The sequence below is a fragment of the Colletotrichum scovillei genome, assembly GCF_011075155.1.
Source record: "Colletotrichum scovillei strain TJNH1 chromosome Unknown Contig00008, whole genome shotgun sequence".
NCBI classification, from domain to species: Eukaryota; Fungi; Ascomycota; class Sordariomycetes; order Glomerellales; family Glomerellaceae; genus Colletotrichum; species Colletotrichum scovillei.
Genome location: NW_023336266.1, coordinates 2786196 through 2806997, shown reverse-complemented (window position 1 = coordinate 2806997; position 20802 = coordinate 2786196). Strand labels below are relative to the sequence as shown.

Genomic DNA, 20802 nt, shown 5'->3' with positions numbered 1-20802 from the left:
CCTTCCCGCGCAGTTTGCAGCTGGTCGCTGGTACCCGCCGTACCGCCATACTACCTTACCTTACCACCTCACCTAACGCTCAGCTGCACCACTGCACCTAATCCTCCGCTTCTATCCATCCTTGCTTCTCAACCCCAAGTCTCGCGCTCTTGACAGAACCCGACACTGCTTCCTTCTCCCCGTCTCCTCTACTTCCTACGCCTAAGGTAGGTACCCTCCACTCTCCTCTCCACCGCCCCAACGACGACCGATAACCCATTCTCCGCCCGCCCTCTTCGCTCTTTCATCTTTGCCTACACTACCTTACCAGTCACCGACGACCTCTGCCTTTTTCCCCTTTCGACTTGGCATATTTTGCAACACCAAACTCCGTACGAACACCCAGAAACCCTTTCTCGACGTCGATCTCATTTCGAAGCGCCCCACGACGTCTAACCCTTTGCGCGACGAGCCTCGACTAGTACGAAACACGACAGTCAGCAGCCGTATCCGTTGTAATTGTGCGCGCGTGCGCCTATGGATCAAGGGCATCTCTACATTCGGTTTCCCCTCCGATAACAAGAGAAATCGCCCTGCTTCGTCCACAATCGTTCTTCGGATTGCCCGACCGTACGATCGACAGATATTGAATTAGTAGTTGGATTCGCTGAGACTTTACCTTCCATCATGTCCTCAAGTACACCCACGCCGCCAGATACAAATGGCGCCAACTCCCACAAACGCCCTCACAGCCCAGACGCCGAATCCAATGGTCGAGAAGGGGCTGCCGATAACAGCAACGTTCCCAAGCCGAAGCGCCTAGCATGTATGATATGCCGGAAGCGCAAGTTGAAGTGTGACGGAGTGCGGCCCAGTTGCAGCACTTGCGCCAGGCTGGGCCATTCTTGCGCCTACGATGAGGTTCGCAGGAAGAGTGGCCCCAAGCGAGGATATGTCAAGGCTCTAGAGGAACGACTGAGTGAGCATTCCCGTCTTTGCGCCTTGCTCTTTGTTTGACCTTTGCCTTCTTCGTTCCATGTCTTCTTCTTCTTTTCAACGTGTTGCTGTCCATCGTCTTGACTGACTGAACGTCTTTATACCCTGTGTAGAACAAGTCGAAACCTTGCTCAAGACCCAAGACCCTCCCCCCGTGCCATCCAATCCCTCCTCCAACATACCTCACAACTTGGACGCAGCTGCAGCGAATCGTAGCCGAACTACTGCCGCTCCGACTAGTTACAGTATTCCTAATCCCACCCTTGGTCTCGGCGGCGACCACGACGTCGACCGATGGCGCTTCACCGGCGAGTCTCCCCAGGCTCAGAATGCGGCTGCCCCTCCTATGGATGATTTCAACTTCAACTCGAGCATGTCAATAGGCATGAGCAACGCCGGGAGCAACTTCACTTGGGAAATGATTGGATTGGGCCTTGAAGAACCTCTTCCTCCACAGGAAACCATCGACGAGCTGTCAGTATCATCACGGTATCTCCTCAAGGCCACTGTACTTACTGACGGATGCTTCGCAGCCACCAAATCTTCTTTGAAAAGGTTCATCCATCCGTGCCTATGATCCACAAGTATAGATATCTAGCAGCCATGAACTTGTACGGGCCCCATCCAGCTAGCCATGTTTGAAGGCGGCTAAACCCATACTGACATGACCGGCAGGGCTCCAAACCAACGACCGCCAGTTGCACTACGATATGCCATCTGGACCTTGTCGTGCTCAATCACTGAAAAATACCTTGACCTCAAAGACTTGTTTTATCAAAGAGCTCGTAAGTATGTCGAGGCAGATTACATCAAAGGGTATGGCGAACACATGATATCTGTGGCTCATGCTCAGACCCATGTGCTGCTTGCCTCATACGAATTCAAGATGATGTACTTCCCGAGAGCCTGGATGAGTACGGGCTCTGCCATTCGCCTGTGTCAAATGTGAGCTCATGATATCTACCAACCTGGACTCGATAGCTAAATTGTGCTCAGGATTGGTCTGCACCGTCTCGATGGTGCCGGATTGGACGTGAAGCAGTGTCTTCCACCGCCAAGGGATTGGACCGAGCGTGAAGAGAGACGACGTACCTTTTGGATGGCATTTTGCGAAGATCGCTACGCAAGTATTGGCACCGGGTGGCCGATGACGGTGGATGAAAAGGACATCATGACAAACCTGCCTTGTACAGAGGAGTCTTTCGACATGAGCCGACCCGAGCAGACGCAGTCGCTGCAAGACTGCATGAGCCCGTCCGGGGCTGGCAAACTCTCCTCTTTTGGAGGCATCGTGCTGATGGCATGCCTCTTTGGCCGCAACCTCATTCACTTGCACCGGCCTGACCCCGATGACCGAGACCACGACCTCAACGGCGAGTTCTGGAAGCGGCACCGTAACATGGACAACATCCTTCTCAACACTTCTCTCTGTTTGCCGTCGCACCTCAAGCTTCCCATTGGTCTGGGCAACCCAAACATCGTCTTCACCAATATGAGCATCCACACATCGACAATCTGTCTACACCAGGCCGCCATCTTTAAGGCAGATAAGAACAAACTTCCGGCCTCGGTCAGTGCAGAAAGCAAGGTGCGCTGTATTACAGCGGCAAACGAGATCGCGAGTATCATGAGAATGATCTCACATATGGATCTCTCAGCGGTATGTCCAGCAAGTGTCTTATGAGACCTGAGGTACTAACATGTCTCAGATGAACCCCTTTATATCCTTCTGTCTTTACGTTGCAGCAAGGGTTTTCGTTCAATATCTCAAGAGTCGTCCAGACGATAGCCAAACAGCCGACTCATTAAGGTTCCTTCTCTCGGCCATGAACGCACTAAAGAGAAGGAACCCTCTCACAGAATCGTTCCTTGTGCAGTTGGACGTTGACTTGGAAGCCCTTGCTATGAGAATACCAAAACTCAAGACAGCGTTTCCCCGCAGTGGTGAAAGCGTGAGTGAACAATGTTGTTGGTGGTCTTACATGTGCTAATCGTTTGACAGCCCGGCTCGGCCAGCGGCAACGGCACCGCCAAGAGTGGTGCTGTGTGTGACGATCCGGAAGGCGTTCAGGGTATCATGTCCTACCGTAACGAGTGTCACTTCATGAAGACTGTTGATGATGATGGGAATGCCGCCAATGCGCCGAATATTGTTGAGCCTGGCCAAAATGACGAAAGCGCTCCCATCTCTGCCTCTGCGACGACTAATCTCGGTGGTCCAGGCGGCTGGCTGTCTGCAGAGGCATCTCTGTTGTATGGATCAAACAGTACCAACAACCTGCCATTGCATGGAAACTCATTGACACCGAGCTCCGGGTCCATGTACGACAAATCCGGATCAAGCAGTGGGCGTGTCACTGGATTCGGACAAAGCGAAAGCAGTGGCGACAACAACATGTCCGGTTCACCAGATGGTGACCAGTCTAACCGGCCAACACCGAACTCGACTGCTTCAGATCCGCGAGTGACTATGGCAGGCGGACTCGATGGGTCTGGGAGGAACTCTTTCGATGCCAACGCAGCTACGACACAATCGAACAACAACGCTCGAGGGAGCGTAGACGCAAACACCAATTACTTCAACGATGCAGGCGGTTTTGGCATCCGCACTGGGCTGACGCCGAACCAAAGGTTTTCTATGCCTGATACCCCTGGAGCGGATTTTGGAATGCCGAATGGCTGGGGCGACTTGCAGGGACAGACGGGCATGACGCCTGTCGCCGAGGGTGTACTTCGATCACTGATGAATATGGGGCCGATGGATGCGATGGACCTTTCCTCGTGGGATGCGACAAACTGAGCGGTCGTTAGTTGACTAACCAGGTCACGGAGTAAGGAGTTCACGGCCACGAAGCCATTTTGGATAGTTTCATGTTTCAAAATACGGCAGTTGATTGTGGATGATGTCGAATGGAAATCGACAGTCTCGGATGTGTATAATACGGGGACTCACTGATCGCACTGGCAGAGGCAGGCAAACGGTTGAGAGCGTTGATCTGTGATTACTGCAGGACTTATGAATAAACCACACGACTCCCACGGACAGAATGGCTGATGTATGATTGACTGATATTTCGTCAGATGCTATTCAAGTTCATGTGAGGAAATTTGACGCCACCTCATCTCATGTAAGTTAAAAGAACTTAACAAGAACAAGAGGAGGACTGCCTAACCACAGTCGACAGTGCCTGTAGACATGAAATGGCGGCCCCAGATGAAGTAGCGTTGGTGGTGGTGGTGGTGGTGATGGCGGTGGTTGTGATGGCCAAAGCTCTGCGGGCCCGTGCATCTGTTGCCGCCTTGCCGCACCCCGGCCACACGTTGCTGAGGTAAAACCACTGGGCACCCAACGTCGACCAACACTCGTCATCCACTTTTCCCCAACCACTGCGGCGTCGACGAAGGCACGACGCATTAAAGCAGCAACACGCCGCATCTTTCTGAACACCCACCCGCGTGCGTCAAATGCCAGCAGGTCCGTCCTCGCCGTTTGAAGTCTCTCCAGCGAGCAGGGGCGAGACCATCCCTCCGCATAGTCTCCACCCCGCTGCCCAACAGCTACAGCAGCCGCCACCGCCACCTCCGCCTTTTGCTACCGATGCCGATGCCGGTGCCGTAACCCACTTCCGCCCCGGCTCCGGCCCCCCTAACAACGGGTCTTCCATCGACATGTCTGGGATGGAGGCCCACCAATCGGTATTTCATGCCGAGCTCTCACGGAATCACGATGTACACATAACATCTGCCGCAGACGGGCAAACTGAGCAGCAGCATGCTGTAGTAGTGCCTGGTGTCGGTGGCAGTGGTTTTGGACCAACGGGCCCGTCAACGTCAAATCTTTCACACCGGTCAGTCCATGGCCCCGTGATGGAGCCATCGCCAGTTCAGCATGGCCAGTTTGGTATTTTGGCGCCGGGCCTTGCAATGCCAGAAGCCATTACGATGGAGACGGGTGAGTCTCTCGTCGGGCCCGCCGGATTCATCCCTATCGACGGTACTACTACCCCCGGATGGAGGCCACACGGTAGTCTTTTGAGCACAAAATGGGTCCTCGACCCCCCGAACCTCGATGAGTGGCGGCAGAAGCTGTTTGACGCAGATGGCCTCATCATTCTCACTCATGAGCAGTCCGTTATACCCCTACACCAGCCGCAGCTGCTGCAGCACTGCCCAACAACCCCAAGGTACCATTTTCTGACCATGTCAAAAGATTCGAAACATACTTTCCACACGTAGACAACGTCTACTCTCACCGCTCGACCCAAAACTACAAGAAGAAGCCCTTCATCTCGCACTACTGGGACTGCCGCCTCAAGGGCCGCCCTCCCGGCACCAAAAAGTCCGACGACCCGACCAAGAAGCGCCGCAACCGCATCTCGCGCAAGCTCAACCTGTGCGATGTCAAAATCAAAATCACAGAGTACTTCCCGGGCGCCACCCTCCACGACGTCGACGACGGCACCTACGTGCCCCTGAACGGCGGCCAGGCCCTCAACGGGGCGCACACCGTGCTCGCGCCGCCCGGGGAGAGGGAGCTGAGGGTCGCGCCCGCCACGCCCAACAACTTGCCCGCGCCCGGGCAGAAGTTTTGGACGATTCAGCGGGTGAATGGCCACATCAGCGTCAGCGGCATCCCCGGACCGCATCAGCATACCCTGGCCAAGAGCGACGAGGTGAAGAAGAATAGTATACAGCGGTATCTTGCCAAGCATAAGACCGATGCAGCCAAGGTGAGAGTTACTTACATTACGCTGCTAGTGAAGATGTGCCCCCAAAAACTGATCCCATGTCGCTGAAATAGAATGATGGGCCTAGAAAGGCAACTGGCCGAGCTCACTGGACCATCAAGAAGCATGAGAAAGAGAGCGATCTGAAGCTGTATTCAGCATGTTACTGGTTCGTTCTTTCTCTGGCAGAACTCTCCATCCGTCTCTCATATATTAATCTAAATACCTCCCTCCGTTCAGCCCCTTCTCTCAGAGCGTCTGGATCGCACTCGAAGCAAAGGGCCTATCGTACCAGTACTGCGAAGAAGATCCCTACAAGGTGGCCGCCTCGCAACCGCTTCTGGAAGCAAATCCCAGGGGAACCGTTCCTGCGATACGGCAGGGCGACTGGGCTTGTGCCGACAGCGGCGTGATATTGGAATATGTCAGTCTAAACTCCTCCGCGGATGCGCATGCTCCCTTCCTCATTGAATCCCCTCTCTGTTAATCATTCGCAACATTGCCGGCCATACAGCTCGAAGACATGGACAGTACCATCCCACTCTTCCCATCCGACGTAAAGCTCCGCGCAAATTGTCGACAATGGATAGGCCACGTTAGTCACACTCCCTCCCCTGTCTTCAAGGCACACATCAGAACCATCATAGTTCTAACACAGAGTATCCGACCTTAGATAAACACCCGCCTCGCCCCAGCATTCTACCGCCTCCTCCGCAGCCCCGATCCGACCCTGCGACCGCAGTACATTGAGCGCCTCCAAAACGCAATCAAGGACCTCGTGCTCGCCGCCGACGAGCAAGGGCCGTTCTTTCTGGGCAACACAATGTCCCTCGTCGACGTACACTTTGCGCCCTTTGCCGTCCGTCTCTCGCGCGTCCTGCAGCCGCTGTGCGGGTGGCCTGCGCCCGCGCCGGGGTTGCGCTGGGCGAAGTGGCTCGATGCGCTCGAGAGCAACGTGCACGTACAGGCTACGACGAGCGGGAAAGCTGTGTATGCTGAGACTGTGGAGTTTTTGCAGGTGGCTCTCGATCCGGATGGGCAGCTGAGCATTTGAGAACCGTTTGGGAGAGGAAGTTTTTTGCTTGGTGGATGGGTGATAAGCGTGAACATAAGTATTGGGGAACGAGAAGGATGGTGCGTAGTGGAACAGATCACAATGATTATATATCTGGATTGGCCGGGAAAAAATATAGGTCAATATTTCCACTGTCCTCAAGCCGAATTATTCGAACCAGACTATTTATCCTAGGTATCCTGAAATATGGGTTAATCCCCAACTGTGCAAAGCATTCTTCTTACGGATTCGTTGCCTGCGAAGGCGAAGGCGACACCCTCCTCCTCTTCAGATCATGCCACTTTTCCTTGACGGTAATCACCTCGCCCAACTGCCTCGCCCTCTCACGCCCCTCTCCCAGCTCCTCGAGCGTTTTCTGCTCCAGCACGCGCCGCCCGGTGTCCTCGTCAATGACCCACCGCTGGGAGTCGGGCAGGTAGGCCCAAGAGAAGACGGCGCCGACGGCAACAAAGGAGCCAAAGAGCAAAAAGATGAGTCCCTGCCGATTGACGGCGGTGTAGGACGAGTTGATGCCGTACACGACGAGGAGGGCCACGATGCTACCTAGCTTTCCGGCGGCGGCGGAGATGCCGTGGCAGGTGCAGCGGTAACAGGTCGGGAAGATTTCCGCTGGGATGATGAATGTTAAGGTGTTTGCCCCTGGAAGAGTAACAATTGTTAGTTTGCCGTTGTCGGGACTTTATTCGGACATGTGAGCATACGAGAAGACACGTACCAAAGTTGAACATGAAGTGGCATAGCGCCACAAACACGACAGTCGCCGGCGCTCCGGGGGTTCTGTTGACGCCATAGTATACACAACCCGTAATGACGAATAGTATAGCCAGAACGAAAAAGGAAACTGTGAGCCATAGTCTTCTCGGGATCCTATTGGCAGCGACGACAAAACAGGCACTGCCGGCGATCGAGGCAATGGATACGGTCAACAAGTACTGCTTGGCCTGTTCCAGAAGCACATCATAGATGGTATTGCAAGGTAGAGTTGCGTCCGTCTGCCAGACCGGAAGGCCGGTCTGGCTCCACAGTCGTGCAGTTGCGTTCCCGTCAGGAAACTTGGAGTTCCAACACGGAAGCCGGTCGTCGATGGGCGTCGGTCCCGTGGTCGCCCACATATCTGAGAGAGTCCCTCTATTATCAAGACTGAGACCATAGAAGCTTACATCAAGGAAAAACCATGTTGCAGCAGTACCTACATCATGATTAGTCTATGTGTGTTGCCAAACACAAGAGACCACAACTATGAACTCTCAAGACCCAAGACGATGTCTCGTGATCCAAACCGTAGAGCATGGGGCGAATAGCTCACCTAGTAGGTAGTACCAGTTTCCGTCTTCGATAAAGTACTTGTAAAGATCCTGCTTGGAAAATTGGATGGGCATTGGCTGTTGTGAGTTCGTTGGTTGCATCCCATCTTGAGGGGTCATGGGGAAGCCGGCTGTCGCGCCAGCAGGAGCGCCGTATACTCTCTGCGTGTTTCTCAAGGCAATACCGGGCTTGTTCCTAACCTCGAGACTGTATAATCCGCAGTCGAACAAAAAGAACCGGAAAATGATGGCTAAAAGAGCGGGGACGGCGCCAGAGCCGATGACGATGCGCCAAATGCCATCGACGGCGCGGCGACATTCCCTATCATATTTTGTGTCGAGGCCACACTGCATGGCCTGTAGGCCCTCGCTTTGGTCACGACCGACGAGAACCCAGAGGCCGACAAGTTGGGCAAGAGCTTGGCCTATGGGCTGCATCATGAATGTCTAACACTTTTGGTTAGTAGTGAGGTACTAGGACTAAGAACTTACTCGCTGACTGACAGAAGAGATCATAGTTCCCCGGGACTGAGTGCTCGACCATTCTGAGGTTATGACTGCGCTAAGGGGATACTCGGCACCGATGCCTTTTGTTCATGAGTTAGTCGTAATTGTTCGAGCGCAATAAATGGAACGGCCGAACTTGGTTACTAACCGATACCCATCACGAAGCGCCACTATGAGAGTTCTACATGTCAGCTGAGAAGGCCCTCAACGGAGAGTGGAGAAGAGGAGTGAAACCAGCGATAGTAACTCACCCAGATGAAAAGAGCCAAGAAGCTCATGTCATCGAAGCCATAGCTGCTAGTGGCAACACCAATTGTCGACACAATGACAAGTACAAGCTCAATGCCATACAGGCGTGTTCGTCCATAAAAGTCGGCCAGAAAGCCAAAGAGCAATTGACCAATCACGGAGCCCAGGAGAGTGAAGAAGTTAATGAGCAGCCCTTGCCATCTCTCGCCGGGTGAAGGCCAGTATACGAATGCTATGGAGGCAAGAATAACATTTGTGGAAAAGAGGTTGTAGCTACGCAATATGGTCAATGTACTGCTATTGGAGGATCACATTCTGAGTGAGAGTATTGAGAGGATGGCTCACGAATCCGTTAGAAACCCCGATGCGGCTACGCCCCAAATACGCAGGTTCCACGAGTTGAGGTCGAGCTCATAACGCAACTGACTGCGGTCCTGGAAGAATAATGAGCGAACGTCCGATGTAAGATGCGATGAAGGATCGAAGCAGCTGTCAAGGTGCGGGATGAGGCTCAGTAAGAGCTAAAGGCGCATAGATGCGAGTGGCGGCGTAGGAACAGGAAACCAGAGACGGGACGAAATCAGTAAATGAACGTACCTGAATATCGCGGGCGGACAGGGCGGAGCTATCACTGCCTAAGTAGCCCCGGTTCCTTCTCACGAGAGGGTCGGGCAAAGCCGACATGGCTGCCGCTCGACTCTCTCGAGGTGATTCACTATCTTCGATCGGTGGATGAGAATAGGGAGGCACGGCTTCGTTGAGCGAAGTGAGACTTGTGATATGGGGCAGTAGGGATGTAACCCACATACGCAGTCAACCCTTGAATTGAAAAGTGCTGCGCTACCAAAGTATGAGGCGAGACAGACTCACGCAGCAGCGCGTGTTATGCTTAGATGCAGGAGAGGCCGGATAGTCGGATTGGGGAGGTGGAAGAATGGGTCGCAGTGAGCGGGACCCATCTATAAGCAAGGGTATCTTAGTCGCGGGCGTAGTTGACAAAAGGCCATTGAGTCGGTTAAGTGTAAAGAGATGATTTTGTTGAATAGAAGGCATACATGAAGGTGCGGAAACAACGGGAAGAGGGCCTGAAGGAACACTCGGGAGCAACTCAGTCCCAATGTGATGAAATGAAGAAAGAGTGAAGCCGGGCAAGGAACGTTGAGTAAGAAGGTAAGGTTGTCAGGACAGGACAGGACGCTAACCGCAGAGTAGGCTGACCGAGGGCTGCCAAGCGCTGAAAAGACTAAGTAAGTACCTAAGGTAAGGTAAGGTAAGGTAACGTAAGGTAGGAAACCGCAGGCTTGGGTTCTGGTTTTCGGCGAGGAAAGAAAAAGGTTGCGGCAAATCTTGTCAAAATCCCCTGGTCTCAATTAAGGTAAGGTAAGCAACTTTCCGTTGACAATGACCCCCACCTATTAGCAACCAACCAGCGTGACCGTATTCGTCCAGAGGCTGTCAATAGTCGATATTGCGTCTCTCAACCGAGCCCAATGCTATGTCTAACTGACCAGGACCGGCCATATCCTCGGGATGAGATAGCCGAATGTCGATAGTGAGTGAACATGCATGCTCTGGCGTCAAGAAAATCTACCTTAGGCCCAGGTCAACGCGAGACGGGCAGGGAGATGTCGCACACTAGAGCTACGTATCTAAGCACGCACCACTTGCATTGCCTCGCTAAACATCGTGATCCCAAAACTGCCTGACAGACACTGAGTTCTCAGGCTACTGGCAATGTGACCATTAACTGCAAGAACTCGATCCGTTACGCCCGTAGATGGAGCCATCATGTTGAACGTAGAGCAGGTGCGCAGCCTACTGGCAGCGGACATGGTGGCAGCAGGAACAGACTGGACTGGACCAGAATAGTTCAGTAGGGACATGGGCCATGCAGGTGGACAATGAGCTGAGAGCACGACGGGAAGTCCCAGTACCAGTCGCTTGAGCATGCCGTCGTTTCAGGCGCTGTCATTGGCCGACCCAACCTGACGGCGGCGGGCACCTCGAACTGGATTTGGCATGTCCAGCCCCACCTACGCAGTACTTCAATACTCGATCCATCTCGCGGTATCCCCATCCGTAAGTCCCATTGTCAACCTAAGTAAAGGGATCTACTGTAGGTAGGTACTCTGTTCCGGTACCGAAGATAGGGTTCCTTTCCGTGGTATAACGTAGCACTGATTTACCTTGGGTACGCTGCATTGCAAAGGCTAGACTGGAGCATGCTTTATGTTGCGCTGAGACTGAGTACCTGGCCGTGGGTGCAGAGACTAGGTAAGTAGGGCATATGGGTGAAGGAGAGAATTACGGTTGAAACCTACACAATTGGTTGAGGTAAGCGAGACAGTTTACCGGCGGACCGTTGACAATTTTAGTCCCCAGTACGGCGGTACCCGACCAGTTCTTCGGATCCTCGTCCGCACCCGGGACCCTGTGGTAGGTACCGTATTCCCATTGCCCACTACTTCCTTACTGCGCAAGGTATCCCGTCACTGCATTAATCGTTTCCCTCCCACCTTACTGCATGCTGGTAGGCATCCCGTCGCAGTAAGGCAAAGTAGGTACTGTTCCCAACGTCCTTCCACCTTATTTGCCTGCCCTTCATCTATCAAAGTACATCCGCCAACAGACGGGACCCCCCTCGTCTGCCATCTGACTCCGCACCCGGCCCTTCACCACCAAGACATTGCGACCCCGCTCCCTCCGTCAAATCGTCCCCCATCCTCGCTTGACTTTCGGAAGCCGCGTCTTTGTCTGCTTCAACCATACCAACTCAATTACCCAAGGTAGCTAACTCTTCTCCAACATCAAGCCTCGCTTTACCCACGCCGCCGTGCTAGTCTTGTGCCAGGTCACAACCTCCACCGGCCCCGGCACTGGCATTGGCACCTCCTTTGCTGACGGCTTGGCTATTTGGTTTCTCTAACGGTACCCGACCTGACCTGACCTTAGGCGCCACTATCCGTACTATCTCAGAAATATCAAGCTTGCACCCTGCCGGCCGTCACTTGCCTTGGCGCCCCTCGTTCTTCCTCCGTCTGCGACACAGCCATCCGCCTTATCGTCCTTTCCCAACATTAGTTTGATGCTAGGTGCAGCGCCTGTCGCCCCGTGCAAAGCTCCAGGACCATCGCTACCTAGCGAGGAATTGGTCCCCGTATACCTTCTTGCCGTCGCATCCTCCCGCCGTTTGAATGCATCCGTCCCGAGATCTAAGCGCGCTTACCCTCCCGACGACCACACGATTTCGAACCGCCAGACGAATCGGCCATATACTCAAATCTCCAACACCATGCCATGATTGCCATCTCAACTCCCCGCAGCCTTTTATTGATTTGTTGACAAGGCTCCGAGACAAGCACTAGGCCAAGGCCTTTCAAGCATGGCCGCCTCGTCTTCCTCCGGCTCGTCTTTCACCTCCTCCTCCCTCGGCCGGCCCCCTTCCTACGGCCAACCATACGCGAGCCCCATTGACTCGACCTGGACACCAACATCAGGCGCCTCGACGATATCGGCTCTCACCTCCGAGGCCTCAGCACCGCACGCCTCTCTGCATCCTCTGGATCTTGGACCTCCAGGCTATCAAGCAACAATGTACCATTTTTCCACTACTCGATTCGAAGCCCCTCTCTCCAAATCTCCGTACCCATACACCTCGAAAGTAGTCTTTGCCCCTTTCTGACTCTTGTTGATCTTCAGAACTCTCTTTGAGAATACCCCCAACGAGCGCACGGTTTATCTTGGCCCTTGGGAGGTTGTCGGCTCCGAGCAGCGTCGCGTACTATGGCAGTGCAGCTACCAGAGCGAGCTTCTTGAACACTTCCGTACCTCATCCCCCGCATCCATCATCCGAGCCAGGGGCCATCATTCTGACCATAGTCCAGTTCCGTCCGACGTGCCAGCCGACATCTTTCCTCATACCTTGCACGCCCGTCATCGTCCATACACGGACCCTTGCGAACTCGAGCTTTTTGTCAGCTTTCGCGAGCCACACAGAGTCAGATACACTACCGGCGAAGGTGTGGTGGTTCATGACCACCTTACCGAGGTCAAGTACGAGTTCACCACCGTGGAGAGCTCTATACGCTTCCAAGGAGATATTCGTCGGAAAGACTTGGTTGACTACTACGATGTTGACGTCGTCTGGTCCGATCAGCATGGAAGAACGGACGGCTTTGGCAATATTAGGGGCATGGGATTGGTACAGAGGCTAAAGCTTTGGAGGGACCGATACTCGACTTACCACTCTCTGACCGTTCTTGCAAATCGTGCGAGTGGCCGGCAGTATCGAGAATACGAAATCCACAATTTTGAGGGCGAACTGCGTAACCGCGACGATCGACACCGCCAAGTCCGCTTGACAGTTCGCGGAAGTCGACGCAGCAGCGCTCCCGATAACAGCAGTTCCCGCTCGCGCTTCAACCTAGCGCAACGAATGCGTCCCCGCGTGCGTTCTGGTTCTCAAGGGGGCCCATCGACTTCTGACGGAGCACCGTCGGGCACACTGAATATTCGCTATATAGGCGTACAGTTCAGTAAACGTGAAGGTATGGCGAATCACTTCTTAGCGGGCATTGAGCGTCTCGTTGCCAAATTATTATACCCTTGCTACCCCACCTTGAAGTGGGAAATGGACATTTGACTTACACGGGATAGATTACCTTCGGTTCTTGGAGAGTTGGGTCGTAGCGCACAGCTCCGACAGCGAGTTTCACGGCATACCATTTCCTGCCCACCACGTTGAGCTGCCATCGCCAGAAATGCTTCCTGGAGAAATGTCTGAACTGCCATCCCCCGATATCTCACGAGGCTTAGAGCCAGTGGTGGAACCCCCAGATCCTTATGAGTCTGACTCGGCTGCTTGAACGGCTCCTCGATCGACGACAAACCTGAGCAGCACACACTTCAGGCCACAGAACAACGATTAGATAAGAGGAGTCGGGCTGCCATTGACTGACTCGTCTCTTGGCGTTTGACCTGGATTATCCTGCAACTTCAGTCACCCACAAGGAGGGAAGATACCTATGTGGTGCAACGCTGCACAGAATCCTGACGGAACGAATCCTGATTGACAATCAGCTCGCGGAATATCGACATGACAACGGAGTGAGCGATGGTGGGTTATGGTTCCACGCAATAGCTCGCAACTGGGTTTGGTGTATTGCATCAGGCAACTCCAAAAAGTGGTGTGTTATTTGCATGGCTAGAAGCCGCCGCTTTGGGTTTCCGGGTCCGGGCGTTGACAGGTTTGACAGGCCCCACAGAGCCTCCACTTCTGCACTATCTGGTGGGGTGACAAGGCACGGCGCGGGGTTCCGTAGCTGCCAGCTCCCAGCAAACCCCCGCCCCCAGAAGTCCAATAGCACCATGGAACGTCACCACACCCGGCCAAGGCGGGCATTTGCAGCGAGAGGAACCTCAGATCATGGTGCCCAGGGCAACACCACCCACTTCGGCTCTTGACCATTCCACCGCCGACGTCTACTGATGATGCCCTTCTTAAAAGGATACAATCTCGCCCATTTCAGCCCGTCATATCTTGACCTGCCTCGTCCAACCGCGTCGTAACTTCAACACATTGATTCTCAATTGTCTAATACGAGACACCACCATCAGGTGGTCGATTCCATTTTCATCGACCGAACCAACAGACCCAACTGCGGGTCGCATAACACGCCGATCGACCACATCCTGCTGCCGATTCTCGGTTTTAAAAGGCATTCAAGACCGAGTCTCCGTTCTTACTGCAGACCACCACTGCATATTCAGACCCTACCCACGATGAAGGTTATCCTTGCCATCAACGCGGGGTCAAGCTCTGTCAAAATCTCGGTCTACTCGGCCGAGCCAAAGCAGTCACCCCACCAGATTGCAGAGACATCTATCAGTGGTCTGACGGCTCCACCGGCTCAGGTCTCTTACACCCGCGGCGGTGTTGAAGTCAAGAAGAACGAGGATCTGGAGGATAAGGTGTCTACACAAGATGATGCTTTCCAGGTGCTTCTAAAGACCCTGATTGATGACGCAGAATTGCCCGAGATCAAGCAAAAGGCCGATATTGCCTTGACATGTCACCGCATCGTGCATGGAGGCGACTATCCGTGCTCCCAAGTTATCACCCAGGACACATATCACCACCTAGAGGAGCTCAGCGACCTTGCCCCGCTGCATAACGGCCCGGCCCTTGATATCGTAAACTCTTGCGTGGAGCAGCTGCCCGACGCTGTCAACGTTGCATGCTTTGACACACAGTTCCACTCCACCATCCCCGAGCACGTCCGCACATACCCCATCAACCAAGAAATAGCCAAAAAGAATCACCTGAGAAAGTTCGGATTTCATGGCGTCAGCTACTCCTTTATCACTCGGTCCGTCGCCGAGTTCCTCGGTAAGGAGACCAAAGACTTGAACATCATCGCTCTTCATCTGGGGAGTGGTGCAAGCGCTTGCGCCATCCGAAACGGCCAGAGTTGGGATACAAGCATGGGATTGACGCCCGTTGCCGGCTTGCCCGGGGCCACGAGAAGCGGGAATGTAGATCCGAGGTAAATCATAGCCAACGTCCGTTGCGCGGGTTTGGCAGCCAGCTAACTTGAGTGTGCGCACAGTCTCGTCTTTCACTACGCGAGTGACGTCGGAAAGCTCTCCCCTAATTCAACGTCAAAGTTGCATCTTACCGAGGCTGAAGAAATTCTCAACAAACAAAGCGGATGGAAGGCCCTGACAGGAACGACCAACTTTGGTGTCATTGCTTCTTCGGATGAGCCTACGCATAGACTCGCGTTCGACATTTTTGTTGACAGGATATGCGCCTTCATCGGCTCCTACTTTGTCACCCTTCATGGTGATGTGGATGCATTGGTCTTTGCCGGTGGCATCGGCGAGAAGAGCGATAAGCTACGGAAACGCGTCGTGGAACAGTGTACCTGCCTTGGCTTCACCGTCGACGACGAGCTCAACAGCAAGAAGATTGTCGATACGGTGCAGGAGGTCGGTAAGAACAGAGCCAAGTGCCGTACACTGGTCTGCCAAACGGATGAGCAGTATGAGATGGCAAGACTCTGCACCGAGAAGGAGGGACTCTGGAAACAGCAGTAGTCTTCAGCTCGTGTCAAGGGGCAACCGTCGGTTTCTCAACGATCGCGATGAGCTGTTGATGTTGCACAGGTTTGCTTCGATGATGAAAGCCACTGGCGTATGGGGCTGGCGCAACAGTTCTGGGTTGAGACAGACGGATAATTAGAGGTAACAACACCGGAGGCGGGGGTCAAAGGGCTACAAGATAGACTTAATGGAAAGACGAAACCATCCACCGAATTGAGCCGCCCTCGAGGCCACTTAAACAGTTCGTCAGCCAGAGCAAAAGACGCCCATGTGCTCATACGCCCTAGCCTGACCGCACGCCCCCGCAGACCTCGTGGGAAGGAAACCGTTTGCGCTGCGATCTAGCGTATACCGACCAACGAGCGTGGGATGTTCCAACTTACATTCCAGCGGCGAGCGGGTAAGTGGCCTGCGTCGATTTGTTTGACAACGCCCACAATGTCACAGACAACAACAAGTGGACCGATCCGGGTTGCCATTCACGCCTCGTTCCATTCCAACGGGAGAGGCAGGCTTCGAGGTAGACGGGGCCTTGTCTCCGGGGTGTGTAGAAGACAGAAAGCGGAAGGGGGAAAAGTAAAGAGGTGGTAGAGGAGGAAGAAAATAGAGACATATCCGTACGCACTGGATGCCATGTTCGGGCCGAGGAGGTCAAGTAGAGTTAGTTGCTGGGGTGGTTCTTGTCCATGTTTCAACGGACCAAGAAAAATCGCGAGGAGAAACAAGGACAGAAAGGTAAGAAGGAAGAAAAAAACAGTAGATCGAGATCTTGAAATCGTTGCTGCTGCTGCTTGCTTGGGATCCGACGGGATGGGCAATGCGGCGTGGCATGGCAGCCCCCGAACACCTAGGAACGTCGAAGTTCAAAACACATACATGCAAATGCTGGAGAATTTCTCCCCAACCACCACCCCCTCTCCCCCCATCTTCCCAGACAAACATCCCTGTACTCAGTTGAGATAGGCATCTCTCCTATGCCGGACTTGGGATGGAGAACGAGAGACACACACACACACACACACACATAAGACTTGACAACTGCTCTGGAATTTGTCTTCAACCGTCTGATCGGGATCACAAAGGCTGATCAGCGTGGGAGCATGGGGGTGGAATTTTGCTTGGGGGCCGCGCGGATTCTGTCTGGTATGTCTTGCCCATGCCGTGTTGGCTCAAACAGCTAGGCAGTTGGTTGGAATGCATCGTGGGAATTTTGATGTTTTTTTTTTTTGTCTTTCTTTGCCTTCTCGTTTACCAGCTGCGTGGCACAGAGACACGATGGTGAGACAAGAATGCCTTCTTGGGAACTTCTCTCGTGATGTTTCGAAGAACATGATGGTTGGGTTAGCCAGCCACTTTGGTGACTATACTCACGTAAAGACGGCGAATGAAATGGACAGAAGTGAGTATGCTTGTTCAACGTGTGTTTGTATTTGATCTTTTTTTTTCGTCTTTACCTCGCCGCCGGCTATATACCAAGACGGCAGGCAATGGGAGTGATATCGACATTGGGACGGACTCCCAACTTCCCATCCACTCATGTGTGTAAGTGGTCTATGAGAAAGATCGTCCACCCCGTCTTGGGCGCACTTGGTATCTAGAATCCGCGCGCCCATCCATGGAAACTCACTCTCCAACTTTCCAGCATCCTCATCATCCCAGTTTTCTTCCAAAAAGAGAGCCTGTCTGGGAAACCTCGTGTATATGTATCCCCTCCTAACCAGGAATAGCCTTTTTCCTCATCTTAAAACAAACAATCGCAGTGATGCGTCTGCCCCTCGGTACTGATTGAATCGAGGATTCGGGTATGTGTACGAAACCGTGAAGAAACCAACGCCGTGTAGAGAAGAAATCCACCCCCGGGTTGAAAACCTTCGCGGTTCAAAACAAAACGTGATATATAACGCCGCGCCATTTTTGTTGCCTTGTTTCCCTTCCGTGTATGTGCAGGTACGCCATTCGTATGCTTTGCGACCCTCTATTGCTCCAAATGACAACATAAAATCAACTTAAGAAAAGAAGGAAATGTGGGAGAGAGGAGAGACTCCTCAATGCGAAGGGTAAATCACCCGTCACAATCGAGAGCCACCCTGAGACGTTCTCCACACCGTTGGCCGTGAGGAGCGGCCGAAAGAAATAGAGAATGATCGGGTATTATATAGGACACGCTGCAAGAGTCCACCGGGTATAAGTGTTGAAACTGCCCAAGAGGGAGAGAGAGAAGAGACATGCAATCGTTCTGATCCCAACAAAGCTCTATGCGCCTTCTTGGCAAGCGACAGCCATAGCCAGCGCGTCCAGGCCGCTGCTGGGTGTTCTGGCAGCGCTGGGGCGGCTCACAAGCGGCATGTGCAGGCCGCGAAGATCCCATGCGCCGCTGGCAGCGGGGGATGGGAGAGGAGCTTGGCCGGGAGGATATCCGTAAGGAGACTCGCCCTCCCACATGGGCTGATCGCGGGAAGCACGGTTGCTGGCGGCAGCGGCCCTAACGGATGATGAAGAGGACCTGCGGCCGGATGCTGACAGACCGCCCATTGAGGGACGTGAAGCCTTCGCGGAGGTTGAGGAGCGAGACTTGTCCTTGTAATGGGTCTCAAGGTGCTGCTTCATGTTGTCGGCTCTGGTGAACTTCTTCTGGCAGCCGTGGAAAGTGCATTGAACAGCCTTCTCGGCAGTGTGGATCTTGGAGTGACGAGAGGCATGACCCGAAGTGGTGAAGGTCTTCTCGCAACCGTGGCTGTCGCGGTAGCGGCAAGGGTATCTCTTGCCCGGGCGTTCCGGCAAGGGTGATGTTGCTGAGCTGTCCTCCTCATACGAAGCTGCGCGGCTGTTGTTCGCATACGCAGGGCGCTTTGCGGGCATGTCGTAGTCGTCGTACATGGGTTGGCCAGGGAATGCGCCAACTCTCGAAGGGTCATACGAGGTGGGAGTCATGGGCGAAAGAGGATCGTTGCTCGCGTTGGAGTCGTAAGAGTCGGAGCGGAGGAGCTCGGGAGTGTGAGGTGAGGAAGAATTGCTTCGTGGTGCCGGGTGGAAGGGTTGTGAGATGACCTGGTTAACTGTGCGGAAGTCCATTCTTTGGTGGGCGGGCTGGGCGATAGGCTCGTCGTTCAAGAGAGAGACCTGACGGCCGGTAGCATCTCGGGCATGCATTTTGGAGAGATTGGACATATATCCGGGTTGAAAAGCTGTGGTTGAGTCGAGGTGGAATATTGTTCCTTTGTGTACTCTTTGATCGAACAAAAGAGGTATCAAGTCTGTGTTGAATTTGGCGACGAGGTCCTACTGCTTGCCACTAGTGATTACTGTAGAGAGGTTGTTGACGATGTAGTCGTGCCTGGGATGGTCGGCCTGTATGAAGTAGTATTTGGAAAGGATCCGGAAAGTTGATGTGAGGTGAGGCTGGACAATTGGTGAAGGGAGAGTAAGAGGTAGTGGTGCAGCTAAACAAGCCGCAGGAGGGTGAGGCGCAAGTGAAGTATTATACCAGCCAGGAGAGAGATGCGGATCGAGGCAGAGAGGAGGTAGAAAGCTCGGGAGGTCAGCGGGCAGAGGGGGGTGGGCCGAAGCAAAGTATCTCAACGAGGGGACCTGGGCCGGTCGGCATGGATGGAGGGAAAGGGAAGGCGTGTGCAGAAAGCTGAATGGGGTGGAGGAGTGTATGGGAGTGTTTGGAGAGGGGGAAAAGAATTGGGTATAGGGTAGAGGAGCATGGGGCATGGGAAAGAGAATTGCGCACCTTTGGCAACTTGTGGTTGCTGTCTGGGATGCTACAAAAGGTACGTGGGTTGAGGTACCAGACCTCTCTGCAGTGAGATGAGGTACCTTCACGCACCTCAGTAGAAGAGGTACCTCACCTCAGTGAGGTAGGTAGGCAGGTCTTGGGTGAGCTTTCCAAGGTTTACCTCAATGTGCCTGGAGACTAGAGTCAGGGTGTCAGTATGTGTCTTTCCCCCCCAGCAGCGACAACGACAGCAGGCAGTGGCGCACCTGTACGTACCTGACAGCCTACCTGATTCGGGCAGGGGTCGAGAATAAGTGCGAAGAGAGAGTACGTACCCTGGCAAGGAAAGGCCGGAGCCACAGCGTGGAAGGTCCGGTCGTAAGGTAGCCACCGTGTGCGACACCCCCTTCACGCCACCCCCCCTTGGCAACCCCCAAGTCCCCTCATCAGGGCCACATCTCTCTCTTTCTCTGTCTCTCTCACACTCCAGGATAGGTACCTCTCACTCTTCGTTATTACGAGCACCCCTTGCTCAGTGGTTCCAGCTCCAATTCTCTCTGCAGGGTAGCTCCCCGAGTCTTCGCGGCGGGCGGCTACGCACCCCGGGGTGGGGTATGTGTGGACTCTCCTCCTTCCCCCTCTCTTTCTCTTTTTTCGCTCTCACACTCTGGGGCCTCTTCCGGGGCTTATTGTCTATTTCTCAAAAAAAAAAAAAAAAAAAAAGCTCTCGCGGAAGAGGGAGAGGGAGAGGGGACTCGACGCACGATGGTAATCTCTAAACTCTCAACTTCCCGTACCTCTCTGTATTGGTAGGGGCTGTCGTGATAACAGCATTATTGGATGTCCATGCCATTTTTACCTTCATAGACGTTCGAGCCGAACTACCTTGCATTTCTCGGCTTCCTGATGAAATTGACCAAGAGTGTCCTGCTTCCGTGACCGACAGTTCACGAACGAGTGACATGGTCTGAGTGGGTGATGCGCAGCCAAGTTTTCCGCCTTTTACACATATTTTTTCTCTCTCTCTTGCACTCCAAGGCCCCCTCTCTCATTTGCTATGTATCGTACACCCCTGGTCGCTTATCCCCATTCTTATACCCATTGAATGACTTGAAGGAGTCCTGTATTTTATTATTATTT

General features: G+C 53.6%; 6 protein-coding genes across 6 annotated transcripts; 4 read left to right on the top strand and 2 right to left on the bottom strand.

Annotated features, from left to right (window-relative positions):
* The first annotated feature begins 133 nt into the window (after positions 1-133).
* Positions 134-4094, top strand: HER10_EVM0010547 (fungal specific transcription factor). The gene is made up of 7 exons (XM_035480003.1): positions 134-958; positions 1089-1449; positions 1509-1586; positions 1651-1920; positions 1972-2635; positions 2685-2927; positions 2978-4094. The coding sequence occupies exons 1-7, from the start codon at positions 667-669 to the stop codon at positions 3773-3775; spliced, it is 2706 nt and encodes a 901-aa protein (XP_035330948.1). The 5' UTR covers positions 134-666; the 3' UTR covers positions 3776-4094.
* A 346-nt stretch (positions 4095-4440) lies between these two features.
* On the top strand, positions 4441-6756 carry HER10_EVM0004012 (fungal specific transcription factor; the record flags this gene model as incomplete). Its single annotated transcript, XM_035473672.1, has 7 exons — positions 4441-5102; positions 5186-5705; positions 5777-5871; positions 5943-6126; positions 6217-6297; positions 6376-6534; positions 6586-6756. The coding sequence occupies 7 exons, from the start codon at positions 4441-4443 to the stop codon at positions 6754-6756; spliced, it is 1872 nt and encodes a 623-aa protein (XP_035330582.1).
* Positions 6757-6997: 241 nt separating this feature from the next.
* HER10_EVM0011363 (phosphate transporter) lies at positions 6998-9521 on the bottom strand (the record flags this gene model as incomplete). The annotated part of the gene is made up of 8 exons (XM_035480796.1): positions 6998-7416; positions 7493-7966; positions 8084-8528; positions 8586-8668; positions 8737-8758; positions 8840-9110; positions 9183-9271; positions 9435-9521. 8 exons carry the CDS (start codon positions 9519-9521, stop codon positions 6998-7000), a joined length of 1890 nt encoding a protein of 629 aa, XP_035330991.1.
* A 2698-nt stretch (positions 9522-12219) lies between these two features.
* Positions 12220-13702, top strand: HER10_EVM0000265 (acetate kinase; the record flags this gene model as incomplete). The annotated part of the gene is made up of 4 exons (XM_035470054.1): positions 12220-12431; positions 12537-12661; positions 12722-13384; positions 13494-13702. 4 exons carry the CDS (start codon positions 12220-12222, stop codon positions 13700-13702), a joined length of 1209 nt encoding a protein of 402 aa, XP_035330347.1.
* A 916-nt stretch (positions 13703-14618) lies between these two features.
* HER10_EVM0011089 (acetate kinase) lies at positions 14619-15935 on the top strand (the record flags this gene model as incomplete). Its single annotated transcript, XM_035480529.1, has 2 exons — positions 14619-15382; positions 15446-15935. 2 exons carry the CDS (start codon positions 14619-14621, stop codon positions 15933-15935), a joined length of 1254 nt encoding a protein of 417 aa, XP_035330981.1.
* Positions 15936-17348: 1413 nt separating this feature from the next.
* Positions 17349-19619, bottom strand: HER10_EVM0008486 (uncharacterized protein). Its single transcript, XM_035478004.1, has one exon. The coding sequence runs from the start codon at positions 19107-19109 to the stop codon at positions 18195-18197; it is 915 nt and encodes a 304-aa protein (XP_035330847.1). The 5' UTR covers positions 19110-19619; the 3' UTR covers positions 17349-18194.
* Positions 19620-20802: the final 1183 nt, after the last annotated feature.

What these genes read in the sequence shown, in the direction of transcription:
- HER10_EVM0010547 (XM_035480003.1), top strand. Translation starts at nt 667, where the DNA reads ATGTCCTCAAGTACACCCACGCCGCCAGATACAAATGGCGCCAACTCC. An exon ending in GGCTCTAGAGGAACGACTGA is followed by an intron (nt 959 to 1,088) that starts GTGAGCATTCCC and finishes TACCCTGTGTAG; the next exon opens with AACAAGTCGAAACCTTGCTC. An exon ending in CACATATGGATCTCTCAGCG is followed by an intron (nt 2,636 to 2,684) that starts GTATGTCCAGCA and finishes AACATGTCTCAG; the next exon opens with ATGAACCCCTTTATATCCTT.
- HER10_EVM0008486 (XM_035478004.1), bottom strand. Translation starts at nt 19,109, where the DNA reads ATGTCCAATCTCTCCAAAATGCATGCCCGAGATGCTACCGGCCGTCAG.